Source organism: Paramisgurnus dabryanus, chromosome 15 (assembly GCF_030506205.2).
Source record: "Paramisgurnus dabryanus chromosome 15, PD_genome_1.1, whole genome shotgun sequence".
In the NCBI taxonomy this organism is placed as follows: domain Eukaryota; kingdom Metazoa; phylum Chordata; class Actinopteri; order Cypriniformes; family Cobitidae; genus Paramisgurnus; species Paramisgurnus dabryanus.
Window position 1 is genome coordinate 28,649,960 of NC_133351.1, and position 24,467 is coordinate 28,674,426.

A 24,467-nucleotide genomic window follows, 5' to 3' on the forward strand; every position below is an offset into this window, starting at 1 on the left:
AGATCAATGCAGCATTCCCGCTTGTGTCGCGGACCCCGGACGACTGCGAGAGGCGGTGGTATGCATTGCATTACAATCGCAGTAGAGGGTTGAGATTGCAGTCTTTAAACAGACTAGCATGGCAACAGGTATGCCTATAATATTAAATATTTAATTTCATTATTGTTTCGTGTAATTCTAAAAAACTTCCTGCTTGCCATGAATGTAATGAATTATGAAACAAATGTTATAAACAATATGCTTACATACATTAAAGTGTGCTTTTAAGTATGTGCAATGCTTTTGAGTTGGTGAAACTGTCCATGTTAAGGAGGATCAGCACCTAAGACATTTTAAGATCCTTTGTGAATAGGTCTTAGTGAGTTAGGAGTCCTCTCGACTTCTTTTAAGCTGTCCCAGACTTAGGTGCTACTTTTAGGGCTAAAATGCTTTGTGAATTACTCTTAGTGAAAAAAATTAGGAGTCCTAAATTTAGGAGTGACACGCCCAGTATTTTTAGGAGTTGCTCCTAAATTCGCCAGTTAGGAGCTACTTTTAGCCTTAAAATTCTTTGTGAATACGGCCCCAGTTCCAATATTCAAGAACACAAGTAAAGAGAATGCATGGAAGTACCCAGATGTGTACTCTTGATATTAAGGATGCATCGAATGCAGACTTGCGCATTCCTAACCAGCTTGAATTCATATAAGCGGCTAACGAAATGCATGTTTAATAGGCACAGCACATATAATCTAAATGGATTTGCAGCATAATGCCTTCATATTTTTATATTAATAAACTTACTGAGAAGATTGGATTGGTACACTTGCAAAACCCCCATTGAGTGCTAGCATACACCAGCATGACCCACTGCCATGTAAGCTTTGTACACCATGTTAGATGTAACACTGCAAGGATCAATGGGCAGTGTCTGGGATTTTAGAGATGATGCAGATTCTGAAGATAAACAATGAGCAGATGCCTACTTTCCCTGAAAATATGGAAAAAAGTTCCAGGTTCCTGAACAAGGACCTGCCACTAGGGGTGCAATGTTGCGGGGTAATAATTTCGACAGTGGTTGGCCATTCAGCCAGGGGACAGATTGGAACATATGTCTAGGGATGTTAGCTAAATCATGCTCTGATGAAAATAATCAATATGACAGTGGTCTTGTATATAAATCATCAGGGGGGTCTGAGGTCGTGCCCTCTGTGCAGACTGGCACATCAGGTCCTTCTCTGGGCCCAGGGATTTTTCTGTTGCTGAAGACGACACATGTACTATATATGCCTGGAGCAGATATCCTGTCGAGACAGTGGTTGAGAACTGGAGAATGGAGACTCTAACATTGGTAGTGGAGCAGATTTGGGAGAGATATGGTCACGCAGAGGTAGAAGTGTTTGCATCCCAGGAGAAAACACACTGCCAGTAATGTTTTTTTCTGATTCATCCTGCAGTTGAGCCTGGACGCTATGGTACAAGCATGGCCAAGGCGATGCCCGTATGCTTTCACCCGATTTCTCTGCTTCCAGGAGTGGAAAATTCTTCTCAGGAGGGACCTTCTAACTGTGATATTTCACACCCGATCAGGAATGTGGAAACTATGGGTTTGGCATAAGGGAAAAAACTTTTCAACCAGGATCTTTCTACATATGTTGTAGAGACCATTTTAAACTCTCGAGCTCCACCAGGAAACTTTATACATTTAAATGGAGGGTTTTCAATTTTTGGTGTAGTGATAAACATATATTTTTCATGCATGATGCTTTGAGGATGAGGGCTCCATCTGAGTTACGGTCTGGTACTTGGCTGTAGTTTTAGAAAGGCTTTCTTTAGCTCCCTTCGAACATTTACAGTCAACTTTTCGACAAAAATGTATTCTTTAAGCTGACGTTTTTGCTCACCATTACTTCTCAGATGAGGTTAGGCGATTTACAGGCCATTTTTGTCTCCCCATCTTTTTGGAGTTTGTTCTACATTATTCTGATATTAAAGCTGTTCTTTAGCCGAGACCGGGTTATGTAGCCAATGTTCCTACATGTCCAGCTAGGAATCTAGTTCTAAAGGCCTTCCATACTCCTCCACGAGTAAACTGACCAAGAAAGACTTCACCTGCTATGTTAGGGTTTTGCAGCAATATATTAGTAGGTCTTCTTCATGTAGAAAATTAGATCAGTTATTGATATGTTTAGGCTCTACAAATAGAGGATGAAAGCCTCTTAACAATCCATTAGCAAATGGAAAATAGAGGCTATTTTATTGGTTTATGAGGTGCACGGTATGCTTTCACCTCTGCTAATTAGGGCACATTCAACCAGGAGTATGGTAACACTTTAAAATAATGGTCAATACTTAATAGGTAGTTACACAGGAAGTAATGCAGAACAAATGGTTAGTGCTGCATTAACACTGTTATCACTACTGGTAACTAATAAAGAAGAGCGATTAACTAAGCAGTAGTTAATAGCATACTAATGTTTGGGTTAAGTAACAATTAGTTACTTATTACTTATTTAATAGTCACTATTAACTATTACATGTTGAATTCATCCTGGTGAAAAATAAATTAATTAAGACATATTTTTTAAAAACTATAAATTAACTACATATTTACAGTTTCTCTAAATTAATTATGATATGTGTGCGTGCGTGCGTGCGCGTGTATGAGCTATATGATCACATTTTGATCCTTTATGTTATCTATATTGATTCACGATTAAATCAAATCCAGAACGTAGAATTAACGTAAGAATAGAAACGTAAGAATTAACCCCATCTTATTTATTATCAGTTGCTTTTATGGTAAGTATTTAATAAATCCATGTTTGATTTTGAACCCATATGCTGTCACTTTAAGGAGGGGGGAGGTGGATGACGTCATGAGGAAGTCACTCAGACAGCAAGCGCGTGCTGCGAAAAAAAAAACGCGTGCTGCGGCTAATATTAGAGCTGTTGTGTGATTGACTGAACACATAGATTCAACAAGAAATTGGAGTTATCTTTTCACAAACTGCTAAAGCTACAGAGAAGAGAAGCGTAACAGAGAAGAGAAGCGAAACAGAGAAGAGATTTTGCTGCGATGCAAAGAAACAACCAAAGCCAGGCACATGGATTAACAGTTGCCATTTTGTGTTAAATAAGTAACGTTAACTTTAGCCTTTTTGAGTAAAATCTTATATAAAATATGGCACTGACTACTCATAAATTAAATATTTAACATTTAGTAATCTGTGTAACTATTAAGTATTTTTAAAGAATTGATTAAAAATATATACATTATGATGAGTCGTATGTTTCTACATGGATGCAGACGTCCGCTCTACTGTTTGTGTAATTTCTCAGTTTGCATAACCGTACTTTATGCCTTAACAGTACCATTTCTTTTATTTGTAATAGTGTTGTGATAAAAGTACAGGATTGTGTCTTTACTAGGGGGTTACCATGATTTGTACCGTAGAATACAATTTCTTATAATTAATTGTGCTAATTACTAGTACATTACCGTGTTTTTCACTTTAAAATAATGGTCAAGATTTTAAGTAATTTCTTAAGATTTATGTCTTAAGTCCTGAGTAATTACTAATAAGTTACCGTGTTTTTCACTTTAAAATAATGGTCAAGATTTTAAGTAATTTCTTAAGATTTATGTCTTAAGTCCTGAGTAACTACTAATAAGTTACCGTGTTTTTCACTTTAAAATAATGGTCAAGATTTTAAGTAATTTCTTAAGATTTATGTCTTAAGTCCTGAGTAATTACTATTAAGTTACCATGTTTTTCACTTTAAAATAATGGTCAAGATTTTAAGTAATTCATTAAGAACAGCGTGGTAATACTTGAATAATTACTAATGGGTTACCATGATTTTCTTAATATTAAGTCAGTCTTCCACACTTATAAACATCCGTAAGGAGGGATATATCTAACAGAGGTTGAAAACATGGAATCTGTATTTTGTGAGGTAAGTTAGTTAGAGATTAAGAGGTGTATTCCTGAGGTTGTTTATGGTTAAATCAATAAGATAGAAAACAGAATAAAAATGCTAAAAATTAAATGTATATAGTAATATAAGAATTGAATCCTAAAGAGTTACCATATTTTACCCTTTCAGTGATGATAGGTAACATAAGTAATTAAGTAAACATATTTTTTTTTCAGATTGTATTATTTGTAGTTACATGAGCGGTTCTAAAAACAGGGCCCCCAAATTTTATAACATTTTGTAAAGTACATTATCATAAATTCTGTGTAATTAAACCTCAGAAAAAATAAGGCTTACACAAGGCTTACCTTACACAAAGGGGGGCGGCACGTCGAAAAAGTTTACAAGATCATACTTTATTTATTGGTATGTGACTGTTGATATGTATTTAATTCATAGTTACTTGAAATAAGTCTTAGTTAATGGATTGTTCACCAGGATTTTTCAACATTGCAGTAGTTAATATGTAACTAGTTGTTACTTAACCCAAACATTAGTATGCTATACCTACTGATTAGTTAATCGCTCTTCTTTATTAGTTATCAGTAGTGATTTCAGTGTTAATGCAGCACTAATCATTTGTTCTGCATTAGTTCCTGTGTAACTAACTATTAAGTATTGACCATTATTTTAAAGTGTTACCAGGAGTATGGCTTAATCTCAGGTTCTATTGTCTGGGGTATCTATGCTAACTGTATGCAATGTGGCAGGGTGGCCCTAAACCACGTTTACAAAGTTTTAGAGATTATTCTGCCTCTCCATAAGAACTTGGAACTGTTGTACAAATATTTCACATGAGTGCACGCTGCTGGTGTGTTCCCATTTTGTCATGTCAAGACGCTGCGTCTCATTTCTTTCTCAGTGAACCATGGTTACATACACAACTGAGACGTTTTCCTCTTCCCCAGGCATTGAAGATTTCAACTGATGAGTTATAGATGGAGTTGATTCGCTGTATATACAGTAAGTTACATAGGTTTCTACTTCTTCCACATCAGGGAGCTGAAAATGAAAATATGCTTAAGTTTTATGATATAACAAGGTCTTACATTTATGATGTTGTAAACAGACATATACATTTTTTTAAATGAGCAAACTCTGATTCTGATGTCATAAATAAGACACCGTAAAATAGTGTTACCGAACATTTCATATATTTATCCTTTATCAACTTTGTGCTTGTGTGCCCTGTAAAAACAATTGGGTTATTTTTAACCAGCCTTGGATCAAAAAGGGATGAGCCCAAACATTGGATTAAGTTAAACCAGAAAATGTTTATATTTGATCTAACAATGGGTTAAAACAACCCAGTATTTTTGGAGTGTGTTATTCAAGGTTGTTAGTGTTAGGTTCTTTTAGGGATAGATAGACTGTAGCAGATACTTTAAATGTAGGTACGATGTATTAGCACATTTGTATATGTATGTATGTACACAATTACATTGTACACATTTTAAATGGTTAGTAGTTAAAGACAACTAATATTGTATAAAGTGCACTGAAATTCTTTACCTGGGCTAAGCTGTTAAGCTTTCTGCATTGTATGAAAACCACAGTCAGAGATACAAAAATAAAACTAATTGATGCAACCGCAATGGTGTCTGTAAGAGAAGAATATGGAGATTACTAAGGTTCTTTGGTAATTCATTACTTAATAAATGATTTGTTGAATAAATGATAAAAAATATTTTCACTGTGATCTTTACTGACACTTTTGGCTTGGTAATCAAGTACATTAAAGTTTGTTTAAAACTTTTTATTATTAAAGGTCACATTCTTTCTGATCCCATTTTTTAAACTCTAGTTAGTGTGTAATGTTACTAGGGGTGGAACGGTACATGTATTCGTTTCGAACCGAATCGGTACGGGGGTCACGGTTCTGTGCATGAATTTAAACGGAGAATACACGGTATGAAAATAAAAAAAACTTGCATGCAAAATAATTAATGTAATGCAGAACTAATGTTAGATGCGCGGGTTCTTTAGGGACAGCTAATCTGTACCCCTGCTTTAGCTCTGAAGCTCTGATTGGCGCCAATGCAGCTGAGCTCCGCCTATGTATGCGCGTCTATCAGAGCCCGTCTACATTATCTGGCACTCTGCAGTTTTTTGTCAGGTTGACGGTCTAGTGAGTGAGTGAGCAGAGACAGCGAGTATGGCAAATGGTGGTGAGGATCCGCCAGCCTCTTTAAGATCGCAAGTTTAGCAAAACTTCACTTTTCCAGTCAGTTACAGTAGTACAGGCGAGAGAGTGGTGGAAAAGACGAGGACTGTGTGTGGGCGTTTTCAGCAGTTGTTGGTTATCTGAGTGGAAGTACATCTAATCAGGGCTCTAAAGTCTCACGCATTCACCATCATGAGACACACGCATTTCAGTCAGCTCACACGCTCACATGCCACACCTTGTATTTCTCACTCTGAGAAGTAGGAGATACATTGTCCTGCTAATATACAATTAATGGACGAAAGCGCACGCATACGCAGGGCAGTTCTGTCGAGTTCATACGGCCTCCGGAACGTCGAGTCAGGGGCAGTTCGGGCCTCGGCCATGGGGTGGCGCCACCACTCCCGGCCACAGCTTAGTCAACGTCGTCGATTAGGTGGGGGGTGTCATCCCACGTAATGCCTATCATCCCCTTGGTGCGCTTTTGGCAAGGGGCGGCCGCAGTGGCGTGCGGTCGCCACAGGGGGGCGCCCCGCCTCCCGTCCACAGCTTAGGCGACCGATCAGTTTAGGTGACGGCCGGCACGTCCACCGAGCGCCTATCGTCCCCCTTGGTGCGCTTTCGCAATGGCCCGCCCGCAACTTAACTGACGGCCCTGCGTCCCATTCGCCACCTATCGACGCCTTCCCTCCCGCGGAAGGCCTAAACCACCCGCGGGTCGCTTACGGGCATCCCGTGGAAGGCCTTTTCGTCCCCCTGATCGCCTACGCTCTCCCGCGGAAGGCCTATCCGTCCCCCTGACCGCTTAGCTCCCGTCGGCCACCTAAACGACGGCCTTTCGTCCCCCTGACCGCCAGAGACGTGTCCGGCCGTAGCGTATTTTGACCGGGTAAATAAGTTAGGAACGGGATGCTGTTTTGGACTTTGCGTTTTCGTCCGATCCCGTCCGGCCGCAACTTATTCCGCCTGGTCAAAATAGGCTAAGGTCGGGACGTACAGCAACAGCCTTTGTCCGGTCGTAACTTATTCCACGAGTCAAAATAGGCTGCGGCCAGGATGTACAACGACAGCCTAGTTTAGTCGCGTCAAATAGGTTACAGTTGGGATCCATTTTTCAATTTCTATCCCAAACGTAACTTATTTCACACGGTTGATTAGGTTGCCAGTGGTCATCCCGACCGTAACTCATTTGACTAGCAATTTAGGCCACGACCGGGATGCCGTTTTGTCCGGTCACAACTTATTTCACGGGTCAATTTAGGCCATGACCGGGATGCTGTTTTGGACTTGTAGTTTTTTATCCGATCTCGTCCGGTCGTAACTTATTTCAAGGGTCAAAATAGGTTGCGGCCGGGATGTACAGCGACCGCCTATTCGACAACATCAAATAAGTTACGGTCGGGATGATGTTTAACATGTATGTCCCGAATGTAACTTATCTGACATGGTTGAATAGGTTGCCATTGGACATCCCGACTACAACCTATTTGACGCAAAAACTCACAAGCAATTTAAGTTACGACCAGGATTTGTATCCCAAATGCAACTTATTTGACATGGTCGATTAAGTTGCCATTGGACATCCCGATCGTAACCTATTTGACGCGACCGAAATAGGCTGTTGTTGTACATCCCGACTGTAACTCATTTGACGCTACCACATTAGGTTGTCGGTGTACATCCCAGCTGTAACTTATTTACATAGGGCCCAAATAGGCTGTTGATGGACAGTGTTAAATAGAGGGTTAACTCGTCAAAATTCATAATTCCAACTGTGTTTTTTTCGTTCACACTCGTACAGGGAGGCGTGTCTGATGTCATAGGGTAATTTGCATATTTTAATTATGCATAATTAGGCTTAAAACGGCTTGTCAAGCAACAGCCTATTTGGGTCCTGTCAAATAAGTTACAGTCGGGATGTACAATGACAGCTTATGGAACTTAAGCTGAATAAGCTATGACTGGGATGCTGTTTTGGACTTGAAGTTTTTCACCCGATCTTGTCCGGTCGTAACTTATTCCATGGGTCAAAATAAGCTACGTGCGGGATGAACTGAACAAAAACAGTCTCGTATTCCAATGGCCGTAGCTCCGGCACCGTTCACTCCAGCCGATCGGGACCGGCACCCACGGACGCCCCGCCGAGGGACCTTTCCGACGGGCCGTGCCCCATGTCCGTAGCGCCTTCCCCGGCAGAGATACGGCGTCCCTCCCCTGATTTTCCCACGGCCGTAGCTCCCGCCCCGTTCGACCCAGGTCTTCGGGACCGCCACCCATGGACGCCCCGCCGAGGGACCTTTCCGACGAGCCGTGCCCCGTGTCCAATCCCAACTTAATTGACGCAACCAGATTAGGCTGTTGGTGGACACGATCCTGGAGCTCCCTGGTCGGAAGGGCTGGGTGGGTAGAGCCCCCCTGGATCATGGATAAGCTGCCCGTGTCCAACTGCAACTTATTTGACGCGACCAAACTAGGCTGTCGGTGGACACGATCCTGGAGCTCCCTGGTCAGAAGGGCTGGGTGGGTCGAGCTCCCTGGATTATGGACAAGACATGGAAGTGGTGTCCAACTGCAACTTATTTGACGCGACCAGAATAGGCTGTGGTTGGGCACCATTGTATGGAAACCCCGACCGTTGGTCAACCCGACACGATCCCCGACCGTTGGTCAACCCCCGACTTAGGTTTTGGAGCATTGGTTGATCCCAGTGACTAATTTGCATATTTTAATTTTGCATAATTGGGCCAAAAACGGCTTGTCCAGTAACAGCCTATTTGGGCCCTGTCAAATAAGCTATGTTTGGGATGTACATCAACAGCCTATTTGGGCCCTGTCAAATAAGTTACAGTCGGGATGTACAATGACAGCCTATTTAGGCCCTTTTGATTAAGTTACAGTCGGGATGTACAATGACAGCTTATGGAACTTAAGCTGAATAAGCTATGACTGGGATGTTAATTTCAAGTAAATTAAGCCATGACTGGGATAGCATTTAAGTTACGACTGGGATGCTGTTTTGGACTTGGAGTTTTTTTTGCACATCATCTACATTTGAAGCTTATTTAAGCCATGACTGGGATGTTTATTTCAAGTAAATTAAGCCATGACTGGGATGGCATTTAAGTTACGACCGGGATGCTGTTTTGGACAGAGTTTTTTAAGTATCATCTCCAATTGTAAAATATTAACCAATAACAAACAGGCTCGGGAAGGGCCAGGAGCCGTGGAACTCTGGGCCCCAAACCGGGGGCCCTCACCGTTACGCCATGCAGAGTTTCGGGCCCCTGCGACCTTCGACCCCTGAGATATAGGCCTGTCCGTCTGCCGCCTAATAAGTTACAAGTGGGACTTCCCGTCGCGCCTGGGGCCCCTACTCTGAGGCTCTAGGCGGTGTGACGTGCCGAGTTCCCGTCATACCCGAGCGCCGGCTCCCTGGGAGCTAGGCGAAAAAATTTTGCCCCTTGCAAAGAAATCTCTTGTGTGCTCTCTTAGCCTAAGGCCTCTAGACCCTTTTGAATGGCATATTTTCTAACATTTTAATTTTTGCCTAAGAGGCAACGACGCAGAGGGCCGAAACTTCAGGGGTCCGTCCGAGAAACAGAGCGTCCAAAAGCAGCCTAAAATATAGGCTGTTGCTGGCTTTTGGGGCCTGACGAACGCTTAACGAACCCAAGGGGACGCGGAACTTCTGAGACGCAGTCGGTGGCTCACGACGAGAAATACGAGCCGTGTTTCGGGCCCCTGCAACCTTCGACCCCTGAAATACGGACGTTTCCCGCCTGCCGCGTATTAAGCTACGGTCGGGATCCGCCCCTGACTTATTTGACGCCGAGCGGGAAGCGGCTCCCGTACGGCCCCCGAGGGCCCGACGGGCCCCAAACGTCGCACGTGTTTGCGTCGCGCGGCCCTCGACGGACGGCAGGCGCGAGAAAGTGTTTTTCGTTATCCGTTCTTACACCTCCACACCACATGGTCTCACTAGCACCATGTGCTCACTGAGCGTTTTTTTTTTTGCCACGAAACGCGCTTCTGAAGGGCCAGGAGACGCGGAACACCGGGCCCCGACCCGTTGTCCCGAGTCGATACGCCGTGTCGAGTTTCGGGCCCCCTGCGACCTTCGACCCCCGAGATATAGAGCTTTCCGTCTGCCGCCTAATAAGTTACGAGCGGGACTTCCTGGAGGGCAAGGAGGCTTTATGCCCAGCTGCAAAATTACTCATGATGGTGTACAAACATAACTCCGGCACACTCTGCGATGTTTTGAATGCATATGTTTTTTTTTCACATTAAAATAGTTTTGTTCTTGTTGTACTTTGTTGAAGTACACCTAATTGTATGGGAGAAAAGGGAAACATTTTGTGAACCGGTCTGAAAGTTTTAAAAGATTGGTATATTCATACAAGTAGCCTTTGTTGCCACCTAGATCATTATATGCAATTAAATTATAGGATGTTACTGTTTTTACACAGTGATATGTTTCAAACGATGCATCTTAAAATTGAGGCATTCAAATTGACAACTGGTCCCTGGAATTTTTTTTATGAATATACTGGTCCCTGGCACAAAAAAAGGTTGGGAACTTCTGTTTTAAATTACTGTGACCTTTATAATTAAGAAAATGAAAACAAAATTCAGGGTTTCCTTTTAAAATCAATTGTACTTACCTGAATTTGTAAGATCATAAGTTGTATTCTGTTGCCCTGACTTATGAGGGTAGATGGCAACACACTTAAAGTCACTGATGGCATTAGGCAAGTACACTCGACTCTCTATAACAGACATATTGCTGATCTTGACATAACTGATATTGGATGAAAAGTTCAAGGCAGGTTCCCATTGAAGGGTGGGTTCAGATTCTTCATATTTGGCTTGACAGATGGCAACTCTCTGACCATTGTTAAACTCCAGCCAACTGGTAAAGTCACTAACTTAAAACAAGGGAATTAAAAATGTTATCAGTATAATTAATTCACTTTAAATTCACTCATATTTTTTTGTCATTATACCACGGGGCTGTTGAATGCTTTATTCTGATTGCTGAGAAATGTTTCATGGGTGTCATTTTTTTGTAAACCGCAAACCTAACCTGTCAAATGTCTTAAAATAACCACCAGAGCAATGTTTGTGGCAACCATGGTATAAAGACTAATTGACTCCGGTCGATTGAATTATATGAAACTAATGCACACCCGCGATGTACTGTAACAGCATGGTGTGCATTATTTTGTTTTAATTCAATTTGTCAATTATTCCTTACATATATATCAATGTAATACCAAAACTGATTTGCCATTTTTTATTTTAATTCATTTAAGAACATAAAATTTTGTTATATTAAAGGTATCGCAGAGGATTTTCTTTTTCCGGGTGGATCATCAAGACTATTGGTCCTCCTACAGTAGTTGTCAATCAGGAGTGTTGTGCAATTGCATTTTTTTAAAAAGTGGAGAAGGCGGTTCTTTTCTAAAATTTGAGAAAATCCTCCGCTACCTTTAAAATGAACTCAATTTAGTTTTAATACTCACAGATTAGGATTCAGTTTTGAAAAAAAGTGAAAGTAAATAAGTTGATTGATGTCTGTAATTAAATGCAACAATAAAAACATTCTCTGTTTTTTTTTCAATAACATACTTACCACTGATATTTATTTTTTTTCTAAAGCTGCCACCTTTATATGATACGTCACATAAGTAAGATCCTTCATCTTTCTTTGAAATCGTTGGAATGAGTAAAGAAAATTCATCTGAAGAGTTGAGCAGCGTCTTTCCATCATTACAGTAGTTTTGGATAGTTTTATTCAGAAATTCAGAGCCAATCCAACATTTTCTGCTTTGCAAGCTAATATTCCAGACAGTGTAAAGGAGTTCATTCCATTTGATCTTAGTACTGCCACATTTTAAAGTGACATTGCTTCCCTCCATAAAAGTTTCAGCTTCGAAAACTGCAATAATGCATAGAAAATTATTAGTCAACTAAAATGTATACATATTGACATGCCAGACTGGTGTTTTCATCACTTCTTTCCCCAACCCTAGACAGCTACTCTGACAATAAATGTCAAACATTTGTGACATAAGAATACACTTTTTGTTTATGCACTAAAAGCACACATTCTATATTTCTGCATTGAGATCTACATAATTATGTTTAGTGTTTACTCACATTATAGTACATTACTGCATCCACAAATCCATCTGTGTTAGTCACTGTATTGTAAATAATTGTATAAATGTACGCTATTCTCTTTAATCTATAAGAAATATAATCTAATAAAAAAACAACATTTGGTTGTAAGCTTGCTGACCTTTACTAAACTAGTAACCTTAAATATAGTAGCATCTATACATTTATATTTCTAGTAAAAAAAAACTCATAAGGTGGACATATATTGATAACATCATTGAAGCAAAAGTAAGCAAAAAGACAATGAAGTAATTACCAAATAAACAAATAAAAATAATATTTTTTTCCTAACCTGTAATTATATTCCCCACTTTGTCAGGCACAGAAGCTGGGCTCTGTTGTATTAGATTAGGGCCCACAAAGATAGTTTGATCTTCACCTTTAAAGGTTAGTGACACATCAGCATTAGAAACAGGTTAATAGAACGCACATGGAAAATTAATCACTCGAGTGAGAAAGTGAGTTTCTGTATCAGTTAGTTTCTCTGTAACGTGTTTACTACACAAATGAATAAAGTCTATATTAATTTTTAAAATTCTATAACCGACACCAAGTTCTTATAAGGAGTCAACACCAATCTGTTGTGCTAGTAAACAATCAGTCAAAAACAAACAGAAATGAAGTAGATCACAGTAAAATTTATTTAAACAAACCTCTTGTATGAGTTCTTGCCACAAACATGCTCAGGAAGACGATTGATGTCAATGTCATTTTGTTCATCATTGCTCCAAATCTCCAGTCAAACTGTTATTCACAAGTCTCTTCTTCCTTTAAATGTATTTTTTTTAGTCCAGATATAAACTTTCATGCACATAGAGTCAATATATCTTAATTTATGATAACCAACTATTCTGGTTGTCTTCTTTTAAAATGTTACACATTCTGACTTTACATTTTAGATTTATATTAGTTTGATATGTGAAGCTATGTTTTATTGTATTTCTATCTCTATCTGTCAGTCTTTCCGTTTCTTGTCTCTCTCCTCTGTTTGTTTCCCTTCAACCGTGTGACGCTACTTTGAACACACCTCTATAACACACCTCTATTTTTTTCTTTTTCATCACTTCACATTTGTTTCCTACAAATGCTTATTTCCTGCCATGTTAACCATAGTGTTATGTAAGAATCTTTTTATTATTGCCGTTTGGCAGCAAGTGTTTTATTGATGGTGACAAATTACATATGCGGTTTATTTTGTACTTGACACTGACAGCAGTAAAGTTTTTTATGGAAAAAAATTATATATATATATATATATATATATATATATATATATATTATTATTATTAATATATTCTTTACTATATCATGTAGGATTTTTTCACAAAATTATTTTTATTATTTCTGATCTCATGAATTTCCACGGTATAGTCACGGAATATTTTGCTCATTTATTCGTGACATTTTCCGTGGCTGCATCACAGACTTTCTTTTCCGTGTCATTGTCACTGATTGATTACTCAACTGTTTTGTCCTATTTTCTTACCATTGTCGCTTCGGTTTAGGGTTAGATTTACATAAAATGACATCCCTACTCAAACCCAAGACAAAAATCTGAAAATATAAAAAATAACTTAGAAAAAATAGTATAAACCAATACTTAAAGTGACATCCTAACGCAAACAACAAATCTAACCCAAAACCTAAGTGGCAATGGTTTGAAAGAGGACAAAACAGTTGAGTAACCAATCTGTGACAATGACACGGAAAGAAAGTCTGTGATACGGCCACGGAAAAACGCGGAGCAAAATATTCTGTGACAATAACAGAGAACTTTGTGAGATCATGTTGCAGTTTTCACAAATGTAACATTAGTCATTGTATTGGTATTATTAAACTTTCTTTAACTGCAAAACCCTGAAATCAACATATATTTTATGTTACTTTTACTTAACAAATTAAGTTAAATTTCAACTTGTTTATATAATTTATGTAAACTTATCACATGTCAAAACTTAAAATAGTAGGTTGAACTGGACTTGCAAAACCAAGTTGTTTTTGCACCTTTATTTTTAAGAGTTTAAATTTGGTCAATCACTCATCTACCATTGTTGGTATTCCATTTTTAAAGTTTCAGGAAACCGCGCTGTTTCAGCAGTGCCTTTTCACACCTTCTATTTAAAAAAACTTTCCGAAAAGGGGTGTTGTTAACTGGGGGTAAGATGGGAGGGTATAGAATATTGCATAAAGGGGAGTTTCATTAAGTAAATACTGCTAATTTGCACAGCAACAATGTAAAACACACACACACACACACACACACACACACACACACACACACACACACACACACACACACACACACACACACACACACACACACACACACACACACACACACACACACATTCTGGTTTCCATGTTTTATGGGGACATTCCATAGACATAATGCATTTTATACCATACAAACTGTATATTCTATTCCCCTTACCTGCCCCATTCCCTAACCCCAACCATCACAGAAACCCTTCCACTACTTCACATTTTCAATAAACATCATTCTGTTTGATTTATAAGCTTGTTTCCTCATGGGGACATCAAAATGTCCCCACAAGGTCACAAAAACACTGGTATTCCTATCTTTGTGGGGACAATTGGTCTCCACAACGTGATAATTACCAGGTACACACACACACACACACACACTGAGAGATGGACACAGATGCGAGAGTGGTCAAATGTTTTGGAGCAGCCACAAAATATTGACTACTCTCCGCCTATTGTCTTATGTGTAATGTACCGAACACAATGTTTTTACCTGTGACCTAACTTTTTGCGCGACCCCCTGGGGTTCATGGCAGTCTTTAGGCTTTTATTGATAAAACTAAAGCAGCTGCTCTCTGTCTCTTTCATTTTTGTTTATTTTGCAATCCTGTAAAAGATGCGTGAGCTTATTTCATCAATTGCTCTGAAATATCAGAAAAAGCCCTAACACGTAAATAACATTGTGCAGCATGTTAACTAACAACACATGCAGCACACTCTGACATTATATTAGTCCGTTTCAATTTAAACCCATCATAACTCCCACTCACGTTTAAACAAAGGGACTCACCCAAAGATACATTGCATGCATAAATATTGTGATACACTGTAAAAAATAAAATGACCATTTGTTCAGAAAACAGTTTTTTTTTTAGTTACAGATAATTGGAATTGTGAATATTGTGAGTCTATGTAAAAATCCATGTTAGTCCAACAATATGTAGCAAAATGTTGTAGCAACGTCCTTAACCAAGTTATATGAACATACATTTTATAATTGAGTTGCGCGCATGCATCTACGGGGTTTCCTTTCTCATTATCAGCCTCGCCACGTTTTCTGGCTGCCATTTTGGACTTGGAGCAGGGAGAAACAGTTTCAGGTGAGTAATTAACGTTAATTAATTTTAAGCACTTGAAATGAAAAGCTTTTTCTTTTTACAAACAATGTCTTGATGCAAATATGTTTGCGCAGTGGAAGCATAGTTTTCATAAAGACTTATTGTGGCAGGTAATTATCACTTTCACTAACATATACTTATATTTATCTTTGAAATTTAAAATTAGATGTAAGGTTAAATATTGAAATTGAATATGAACTAGTGATTCGGAATCAATAACGCAATCCAATCAGGACCTCGAAGCAAATTATATATTAACTTTACGCGGTTATATTAGCGTACTTAAAAAAAATATGGTTTCAGCTAAAAATGTCCAGAGTTAATATTGATGGCTTTTTGTTAGGCTATTGATAATGTGGTGCTATTGTGATGTTTAAGAGGAAGTGGTTGTACTCCGTATTAACGAATTTAAATATATTTTTCATAGTGTTAAACCGGATTTTTGATGTGTTTGACTTTTACTACGCTGTACGGCAATACTGATTCTAGAACAGTCTGCTGTGTATGCTCTCGCTGTACTTTGACGTCATACGCCGTTCAGTCTGCGCAGCGCTCTATGCATATTATGTATTTTCAATCTATCCGTTGTACCTGTGCCTTGTCGACATCACACGAAACCCACGTCGTAATCAACCTCTTTCCAAAGTCTGGAAAAAGCAGTTTACATTAACAACTTCGAGATAAATGCAACTATCGGACTATCACGTGGGTTTGTTGTGTGTGTGTGACCGAAGCGCCATTTGGAAGGCATCGTAAATTCACTGACTACGCAATAAATAAGGCTACGTTTACATGGAAACGATCTGAAAAGAAACCGCAAAAGTGGTGTTTGGTTATCACTTTTTATTCCGCGTTTATACGAGCATTTTGAGGGGGAAATCTGCGTGCATATGGTGACGCAAAAGTGTGTGATATTCGATGTAGTATGCACTCCAGGCGGCTAGGTGGCAATGTGAAGCACTGACACACAACAACACCAATGCTGCGTCCGAAACCGCCTACTACATACTATATAGTACGCGAAAAGCAGTAGGCGAGGCGAGTAGTATGTCCGAATACATAGTATTCGAAAAACAGTATGCGAAAAGTACCCGGATGACCTACTACTTCCGGTTTGATTTTGCAGTGTGCATACGATGGACGCTTCACTATCCCATGATGCCCCGGACGAGGAGTTATCCAACGAAGAAGAAGATGCACGCGGCTGTTTTCGCGCTGAAATGAAATGACGTGATGACGACGTATGTCACGTGATGTAGCAACATGGCGGATGTAGTACGTCCGAATCTCATTCATACTACCCGGATTCATACTATACAGTACCTACTGTTTTAACGCCAAGTAAGTAGGTACTTCATCTAATTCAGTACCTACTATACAGTATGCGGTTTCGGACGCAGCCCAAGTCCGTGAGCCTGCGTACAACCTTCTTCCTGGTTCTCCCAGGTCTCATTCAAAGCCGTCTGGTTTGCCTCCGACGAATTGGCGCATCAACAGTTTCACTGAGGTAATTAATGTGCCTTCTCTGATCAGTAATACTTGCTGTGAATAATTATTACAACTGCTGGAAAGACTTGTATATTTATCAGAGCTGCTATGGCAACTTGAAGGTCCGACGTATGGAAATAATCTGACATGTTTGTTGTTATTTTCCTGAACTGGCGCATGCCTGTGACGTAAACGCGTGCGCGACGAGAGCCACCGTGAGCAGACTTTTGCGTTTTTACTCTTTAGACGAGAACGCGACGGTAGATCGTTTTTAAGATTTCCACTCTGAAGGGTGGTTTCACTTTTTTGCGTTTTTAAGCCCCCAAAACGCCGTCGCCGTGTAAACGAAAGGCACATCCGATAAAATATTTTTACGTTTTTACCCTCGAGCGTTCTCGTGTAAACAGGCCCTAAGACTACTCGCGAAAAGAAGTCGGATTTGTTCCTTCAGCTTCGTACTTAAACTTGTAAGCTCTTGTTTATGGTATGTACATGAACAATTACCAAAACTATAAATCTGCTGAATTCTGTAAACATTTCACCAATGACTGGGTATAGGATTTATTTACATTTTCACCAAACGGTAATTTTCTGTACATGTTTTTCTCTGAAGCATGCTGTGTTCCACGGTGAACACACTACAGTGCTATTTGCTAAACTTGCTTAATTATCAGTATATAAAATTACTGACAATATATTTTGTCTCTGTGTATCAATGCACACTATAGTTAGCACTTTTGTAATTAGTTGTCACCAAATGACTACTTTGCCTTAAGCAGTAAACCTTAACCCATTTGGTTTCCTTGGTGAATGTAAGACAATAAAGTATAAATAAATTGGAACTAGATTATTATCATGTGAACATGATTTTAAACAGTTTGAAATTAGTTAAAAATGCTGAAGAATATTACCATATTGAGTGCAATATATTGTCAAATTAGTTTTGTTTAATGTGTTTTAAAATACGTTTGTAACTCATGCATTTTTTTCTATTTTCCAGGATTATGAAAATACTTGCCTGATGGTATGTGTAAAGGTGTTTTTTTTTAATTGGGGAAAAAATCATTGTAATTTTTAGTTAAAGAACTTTCTCTGTCTGCCTCTCGCTTTACAGGCTTTACTACTGTGAGTTGTCATTTCTTTAACTGATGCCCGACTTCAGCTTTTTGAAGTGCCACAGTCTGTCGAGTCCCTTATTAGTATTCTGAAGGAGAAACTGCAGTTACAAGGACAGTTCATCTTGCAATTTCAGGACCCCGATTTTGGGAATGCCCTTTGCAGCCTGACTGACATCTCGGAACTGCCCAGTGAAAAAGCAGTCTTGCATATTCCCGGAACATCCATGCAACCACACAGATGCTTCACTTGAAGAACAAAGACTTTTATTGATTGATGAAACAAAAAAGGCGAGAAGCAACATGGTGGTCATACGGGAAAAAATGGGATTAACTTTTTCCCTGAGGAGAAAAGAAGTGGTAGAAGATCAACCAATGGTTGTAGACTTGCAGCAGAGGTGGCCTGCACTTTTTCTCCAGGAACAGGTAATATGTCAGGTTTTTCTTTGTTAAAAAGGCTAATTTGAATGATTTTGTTTTATTATCCTAAATTTGTTAGAAACGTATAAAATGTTTTTATTACTTAAAGGGTTAGTTCACCCCAAAATGATAATTTTATCAAAACTCACTTACACTTCTGATTGTCTCCAGATCACATTTTTAGATATTTTTAATTAACACTGTGAGGCTTCTGTCTGTCCGATTGACTTCAAATTGTTGAATAAAACTGCTCATTTTGTTTTTTGTGCACACAAGTGTTGTCGTTGCTTCATTATATTATTATTGAACTACTGATGGCACATGGACCTTTTTTGGCGATGCCTTTTCTTTTTTTGTGGGGTGGTAGGGAAATTGTGAAACAAACTGAAGTCAATCGGACAGACCAAAGCCTCCTGGTTATCATCAGAACACATTTTTTAGATATTTTTGAAGACAATCGGATCACTTGGTGTTTTAGAACAACAAGTGATTTAGTGATTTATTAAAAAAATAGCATTTTGGAGTGAACTAACCCTTTAAAGCACCACATGTAATACACATTTTAACTATCTCTAAATGCCATTTCTGGTGTATTAAAGGACATTGACATTAGATTCACGCTGATTTTGCTACAAGAAGTAGTGTTTCTGCATGAATAGTATTTCAAGTTAAGACGCATGTTTTTTTATCCGGTTTATGCTTTAAGTTTTGTTACCGTTACTACAATATGTATTTGTTATAAACCGATTGCTGAGGAATTCTTCAGAATCCCGGATAAAGACCTTCTTGATGTCTTCAGGGCAGCAATGGACCGATTTACACCAAAGCTCTTGAAAGTATACAGAGCTCGAAAAGCTGCATTTGGAGAGGATATGGAACAGCTTCTAGAAAGACTTGATGAAAGGGCAAGTTTAGTTTCATAACTTAACTGTTGTGAAGGTTTATTCACATTAGGTTGTCTGATATGAACCGTTTTCTTACTTTGGCTAATTGTTGTTACCTTTGTATGTTTTTAAGATGACCGATATTGTTAATCACAGAAGGACTACTGCTTTGAAAGGCCTGCCTTTGTTTCTTTGAGAGGACCCAAACAAGCTGTTCAAGACATGCAAAGTAAGTAGTAAAGGCTTAAAGTTTTGAGATTTGATTATTTTTGTTCATTAGGTTTGTTTAAAAAAAGTGAATATTTACTTGTTCTAGTCTTATATTTGTGAGTCTGCAAATGTTGACTGTTTAATGACTATTAGGTCTGTGACAGTGGCAGTTTTTTTTACCACTGCGGTGGTAATGCACAAATTCACCAAGGTGGTTAGGGTTAGGTTAAAGGGTAAACTTTATTTTTCCCCGAAGGGAAATTTGTCTTGGGCAAAGGTGCTACAGTGTTGTTCTGAACAGACAATAAAAAAAACCAAACATTAATAATAATAATAAACAAAAATACATCCATTAATAAATCTAAAATGTTAAGTGTGTATACACGATGTTCTAATATGTTGTGTGGACATTATTTTTTGGTAGAGTTCAGCATTTTTATCGAGGCAGGAACAAATGAAAGCTTCAATCTGTTAGTTTTGCATATTGGCATTCTTGGTACGGTGGTTATAGATTGTGTTTGTGAAATTCTTTCTCTGCTGGTGGGTGCTCGTCACAGGGTCAGGCAATGCTTAAGTTACTTAGCAACGAAAGGCGTTTTGAAGAGGGGGAAAGCAGCGCGATCATGTTTTCCGTGTGGTTTTAGACGCGACGTGAAGTAAATGTTAAGCAACTGTGCGTACTGTATGTACTTGGCCATTTCGTCTGCTGCTCGAGCCGAGCCTCAGAGGACCCAGGGGATCGCCACATATCTGCGTGTTTATTGTAGCACTTACACTCATGAAACAACAAGTGAGAAACCTTTTTTGGGTTATAATGTTTCCGGCGGCGCTGAAAACGCGTTCTGATGGTATACTGGTAGCGCAGATTGATACTTTTTCGCAACTTTAAGTGACCAAGCCAGAACAGCCGTTTCTCAATCCAAAGGCTGCAGCCTTCGGTGGCCTGGTTTATTATTTTTAGACATTTGCAAGTCATAAGCATATTAGAACATTTGCAAGTCATAAGCATATTACAACAATGTATGATTATCAAAGAATAATAGTCAACTTTATAATTGTTAATGTTATGAAATAAGACAAGCATGCAGCTTGCAAATGCGACCTCCAGAGGCTACAGTCTTCGAATTGAGAAACGGCCAATATCTTGCCTCATTGACCACGTTTACATGCACACCAAAAATGCGATTATTTCCAATAATGCGAGTAAGGTCTTAATCGCAGTAAGATGTTTACATGACTGGAGCTAACCTCTTCACTCCGGTTTACATGCAGTTTTTATTTTCGGATTATTCACACAAAGTTCAATGCAGAGCACAAATGATGAACTCACATATATGGTCCACTGTTTTAATTTACTTACGTTAAATGACAAACACGTTGTTATAGATGTATTTCATTATCCGGTGCCGTGATGAAGATATAAATATGACAGTGCCTGTAAAGGGCGTTCACATGATATAAAAATATAGTTTTAAAAATCGTTTTATATTAAAGATAATAGCAGAGCTCACACAACAACTATAACGATAGCGATTTTGGCACATGATGAACGATAAACCATTGACAGCCAATCAAATCTATTTGAACTTGAAGTGCACGCGCACTTAAAATGCAGCAGAAAGCTCATTCATTGCTGAGGTTTATAACATAAAATTACCTCAGGTATCCAGCGCTGATGCTGTGAAATTTTTCTACCACACTGACTACGCCAAAAGGTATGATATTATTACACAAACTACTACATTCATTCAGTTGAGGACATCTGCTGGTTTCCCGCTGTGTAAATGCAACAAGAACAGCATATGTACATATTCAGTGACATGTAAACAATTGCAAAAAAAGTTTTTATTACAAGAAATATCCAATATTAGGTAATGCCGCGCTCGTTTTATCGAATTAGCATGAAGTTATCATTATGATGTGGTCACTAATATATTTATCGTTATAATTATCGTTATAATGTCATTTAAAGGTTTTATACACTGCTGTCGTGTTATTTGAGCTGTTTCTGAATGAAGGCAGACTGCTGACAGCGAGTCGTGTTGGCAGAGTTCATGTAAAACTTCCTAATGTCAGGATTAAAACGAATTTGTGCTTAAGGTGCGTGACTAAAACACACGTGCACTTAATTAGTGCGGTATAAATGCGATTAAAGCGTTTACATGGACGCATACTGCGATTATAAACGGCGTACGCCACCTCTTTTAATGCGACTTTACTTATTGCGATTATGAGCTTAATCGCATTATTTTTATCGAATTATTGCGTTTACATGAGGTAAAGTATAATCGCAGTATTGACAAAATCCCATTATAATCGCATTATTAGGGTGCATGTAAACGCGGTCATTGTTCTGCTCCCAAGCCAGCGGGTCATCACTGATATCAGTTGTCTTTCCTTGCAAATAGAGCATTAACTCTGCGTCTGCGGGCTGTTTGCATTAACACTAACCTTAAGACATCTCACTGGGCAAGATTATACTTTTATATTTTTCATAATTTGTGACATGCACACTTCCCGACCGTGGGTTGCACTCCACCACCGCGGTGGTTCTGTGGTAATTACAACCATCCCAGCCCTAATGACTATTGACTTTTATAGTCTATTATGGATAGAATGCAACTACAAAATATCTGTTCTAATAGATTATTGTTTGTGTAACAGGACAACGAAGATGGGGCAAAAGGAGTGTCTATTGCCATTCTGTGTGTTTTGGAAGATGAGACCCAGGGACCATCACCAGAGGTTGTAAACATTGCTGTTGTGTTGGAGCAGGTCGTCGTTTTGAAAGATCTCCCAGATATTTCTACTGCTCTTGCATACCTTTTTGGCCTTCTGTATGCATTAAACATGTCCTATCCTCAAGTTCTTAAGTACACTTTTGACACCATTCAGAATGTTTTCATGGAGCTGGGATCTGGATGCACCAAACGTGTACTTTCTCTGAAGAACAAACTGTTGTAAAGAAAATCAGAACCGTGTTTTTGGATTCTTTTTGATGTTCATTTGTTTTAAGACCTAAAGTTCGCTTGGATACAAGGTCTGGGGATTCTTAGTTGGCATCTCTATTTCTTGTTACAGATGTCAAACTGTTCAAAATGCACCAAACGTGTGCTTTCTCTGAAGAACAAACTGTTGTAAAGAAAATCAGAACAGTGTTTTGGGATCCTTTTTGGGATTCATTTGTTAATAGACCTAAAGTGCAGCTTGGATACAACGTGATTCTTTTAGGTGACATCTATTTTGCTTGTCATAAGATGCATAAGACTGTTCTTAAAGAGTAACTAAACCCTAAACCAACTTTTTTAGTAAATGATCTGTAAGAATGATGCTTTATTAGTGCTGCTCATTGATTTTAGTAAGTTTTTTGACATTTGGATATAAAGTGTTTCTATAGACCCCTTCACGGTTCACATCACAGGCGGTTCCCACTGCGCATGTCGGGGTCAGAAAAGTCAATACAGCAGATTGAGTTGCGTGTTATTCGGTATCGTAAAATGCCTACTTACGTCGTGGGCTCTGAAAATCGCGCCAGGTCTTCCGTTAAGTTTTCGCGATTCATGAAGAATCTCAAAAACAAAAAAATACAACATCTGCAGCTGCAAGCTATTAACGTGCAGACGGGAACAATACAAATATCAAAGAGGCTTGTGATTGTAGTGCTCACTTCATTTGAGGTAAGTCATCATTTTTCAGCCCTGTTAGATTAAATTTTAAAGCCTCGATTGTATGAACCGTTTGACCCCATGCTGCGCGCGCACCCGATAGTCATTCAATGTTTACAAACCTTGAATGGGTCTATACTGCAATATATAGTGTAAAAACGTCTGAGTGCTGCCCTCTTCAGGTTGAACGGTGGCTACTGCAGTTGAATTTTCCTATTGGATGTTGGGTTCAAAAAAATGACTCTTGACGTAAACAGATTCAAGCTCACCACGCCCTTGTTACGATCTCAACACACACTTGGTACGAGCTTTAGTTCGTCCTCTCTATCTCCGTTGGGATCTGCCCACTTTTCTTGCATTTTTCAAATATTGCCAGTGGGTGGAGTCACGCTCTGACCAGGGGTTTAGTTACCCTTTAAAGTGTATATAATTGTATTTTTGTATTACATCATACCATACCAGGTTAGTGGTTTCAGTAAGCATGTCTCCTCTAATAACTGGTTGTTTAAAATTGAAATTGTTAAAGGGATAGTTTATCCAAAAATGAAAATTGTCACATTTTGTCACTCTTATTTTTTTTACAAATGTCTTCATTTCGAGGAACAGGAAGAAAGATGCTTTGAGGAATGTTTGTAACCAAACCGTTCATGAGCCTCAATTATTTTCATAGTAGGAAAAAATAATACTTTAGAAATGAATGGGGCTCATGATCTGTTTTTAGGGCTCATGATCTGTTTGGTTACAAACATTCCTCAAAATATCTTATGTTCATCAAATCAAATACATTTATACAGGTTTGTAACAACATGGGAGTAAGAAAATGACACAATTTTTTTTTTCGGGTGAACTATCCTTTTAAATAAAACTGTACAAGTGTTTTAAATGTTGGTTTAAATGGGGTAATTTGAAAAGGTTTAGATTACAGAACATGTCAAGGCATTAAAACACTATTGTTGGATAAAAACAAAAATCCTAAATTGATACAAGTTTTATGC

General features: G+C 38.8%; 1 protein-coding gene and 1 long non-coding RNA gene across 3 annotated transcripts; one reads left to right on the top strand and one right to left on the bottom strand.

Moving 5' to 3' along the window:
* Window positions 1-4,606: 4,606 nt before the first annotated feature.
* Window positions 4,607-13,275, bottom strand: LOC135782839 (cell surface glycoprotein CD200 receptor 2-like). Its single transcript, XM_065293339.1, has 6 exons — window positions 12,961-13,275; window positions 12,600-12,686; window positions 11,760-12,065; window positions 10,789-11,052; window positions 5,473-5,561; window positions 4,607-4,962 (listed from the first exon to the last, which is right to left on the bottom strand). The coding sequence occupies exons 1-6, from the start codon at window positions 13,028-13,030 to the stop codon at window positions 4,819-4,821; spliced, it is 960 nt and encodes a 319-aa protein (XP_065149411.1). The 5' UTR covers window positions 13,031-13,275; the 3' UTR covers window positions 4,607-4,818.
* Window positions 13,276-15,599: 2,324 nt separating this feature from the next.
* LOC135782840 (uncharacterized) lies at window positions 15,600-18,873 on the top strand. 2 transcript variants are annotated; one of them, XR_010545509.2, is made up of 3 exons: window positions 15,600-15,672; window positions 18,179-18,202; window positions 18,293-18,873. It is a non-coding gene; the product is annotated as an uncharacterized lncRNA (long non-coding RNA). The 2 variants fall into 2 exon arrangements; XR_012335165.1 differs by lacking the exon at window positions 15,600-15,672 and adding an exon at window positions 17,601-17,662.
* The last annotated feature ends 5,594 nt before the right edge of the window (window positions 18,874-24,467 follow it).

What these genes read in the sequence shown, in the direction of transcription:
- LOC135782839 (XM_065293339.1), bottom strand. Translation starts at nt 13,030, where the DNA reads ATGATGAACAAAATGACATTGACATCAATCGTCTTCCTGAGCATGTTT. An exon ending in GGCAAGAACTCATACAAGAG is followed by an intron (nt 12,687 to 12,960) that starts GTTTGTTTAAAT and finishes TAACCTTTAAAG; the next exon opens with GTGAAGATCAAACTATCTTT. An exon ending in AAAAAAAATAAATATCAGTG is followed by an intron (nt 11,053 to 11,759) that starts GTAAGTATGTTA and finishes CCTTGTTTTAAG; the next exon opens with TTAGTGACTTTACCAGTTGG.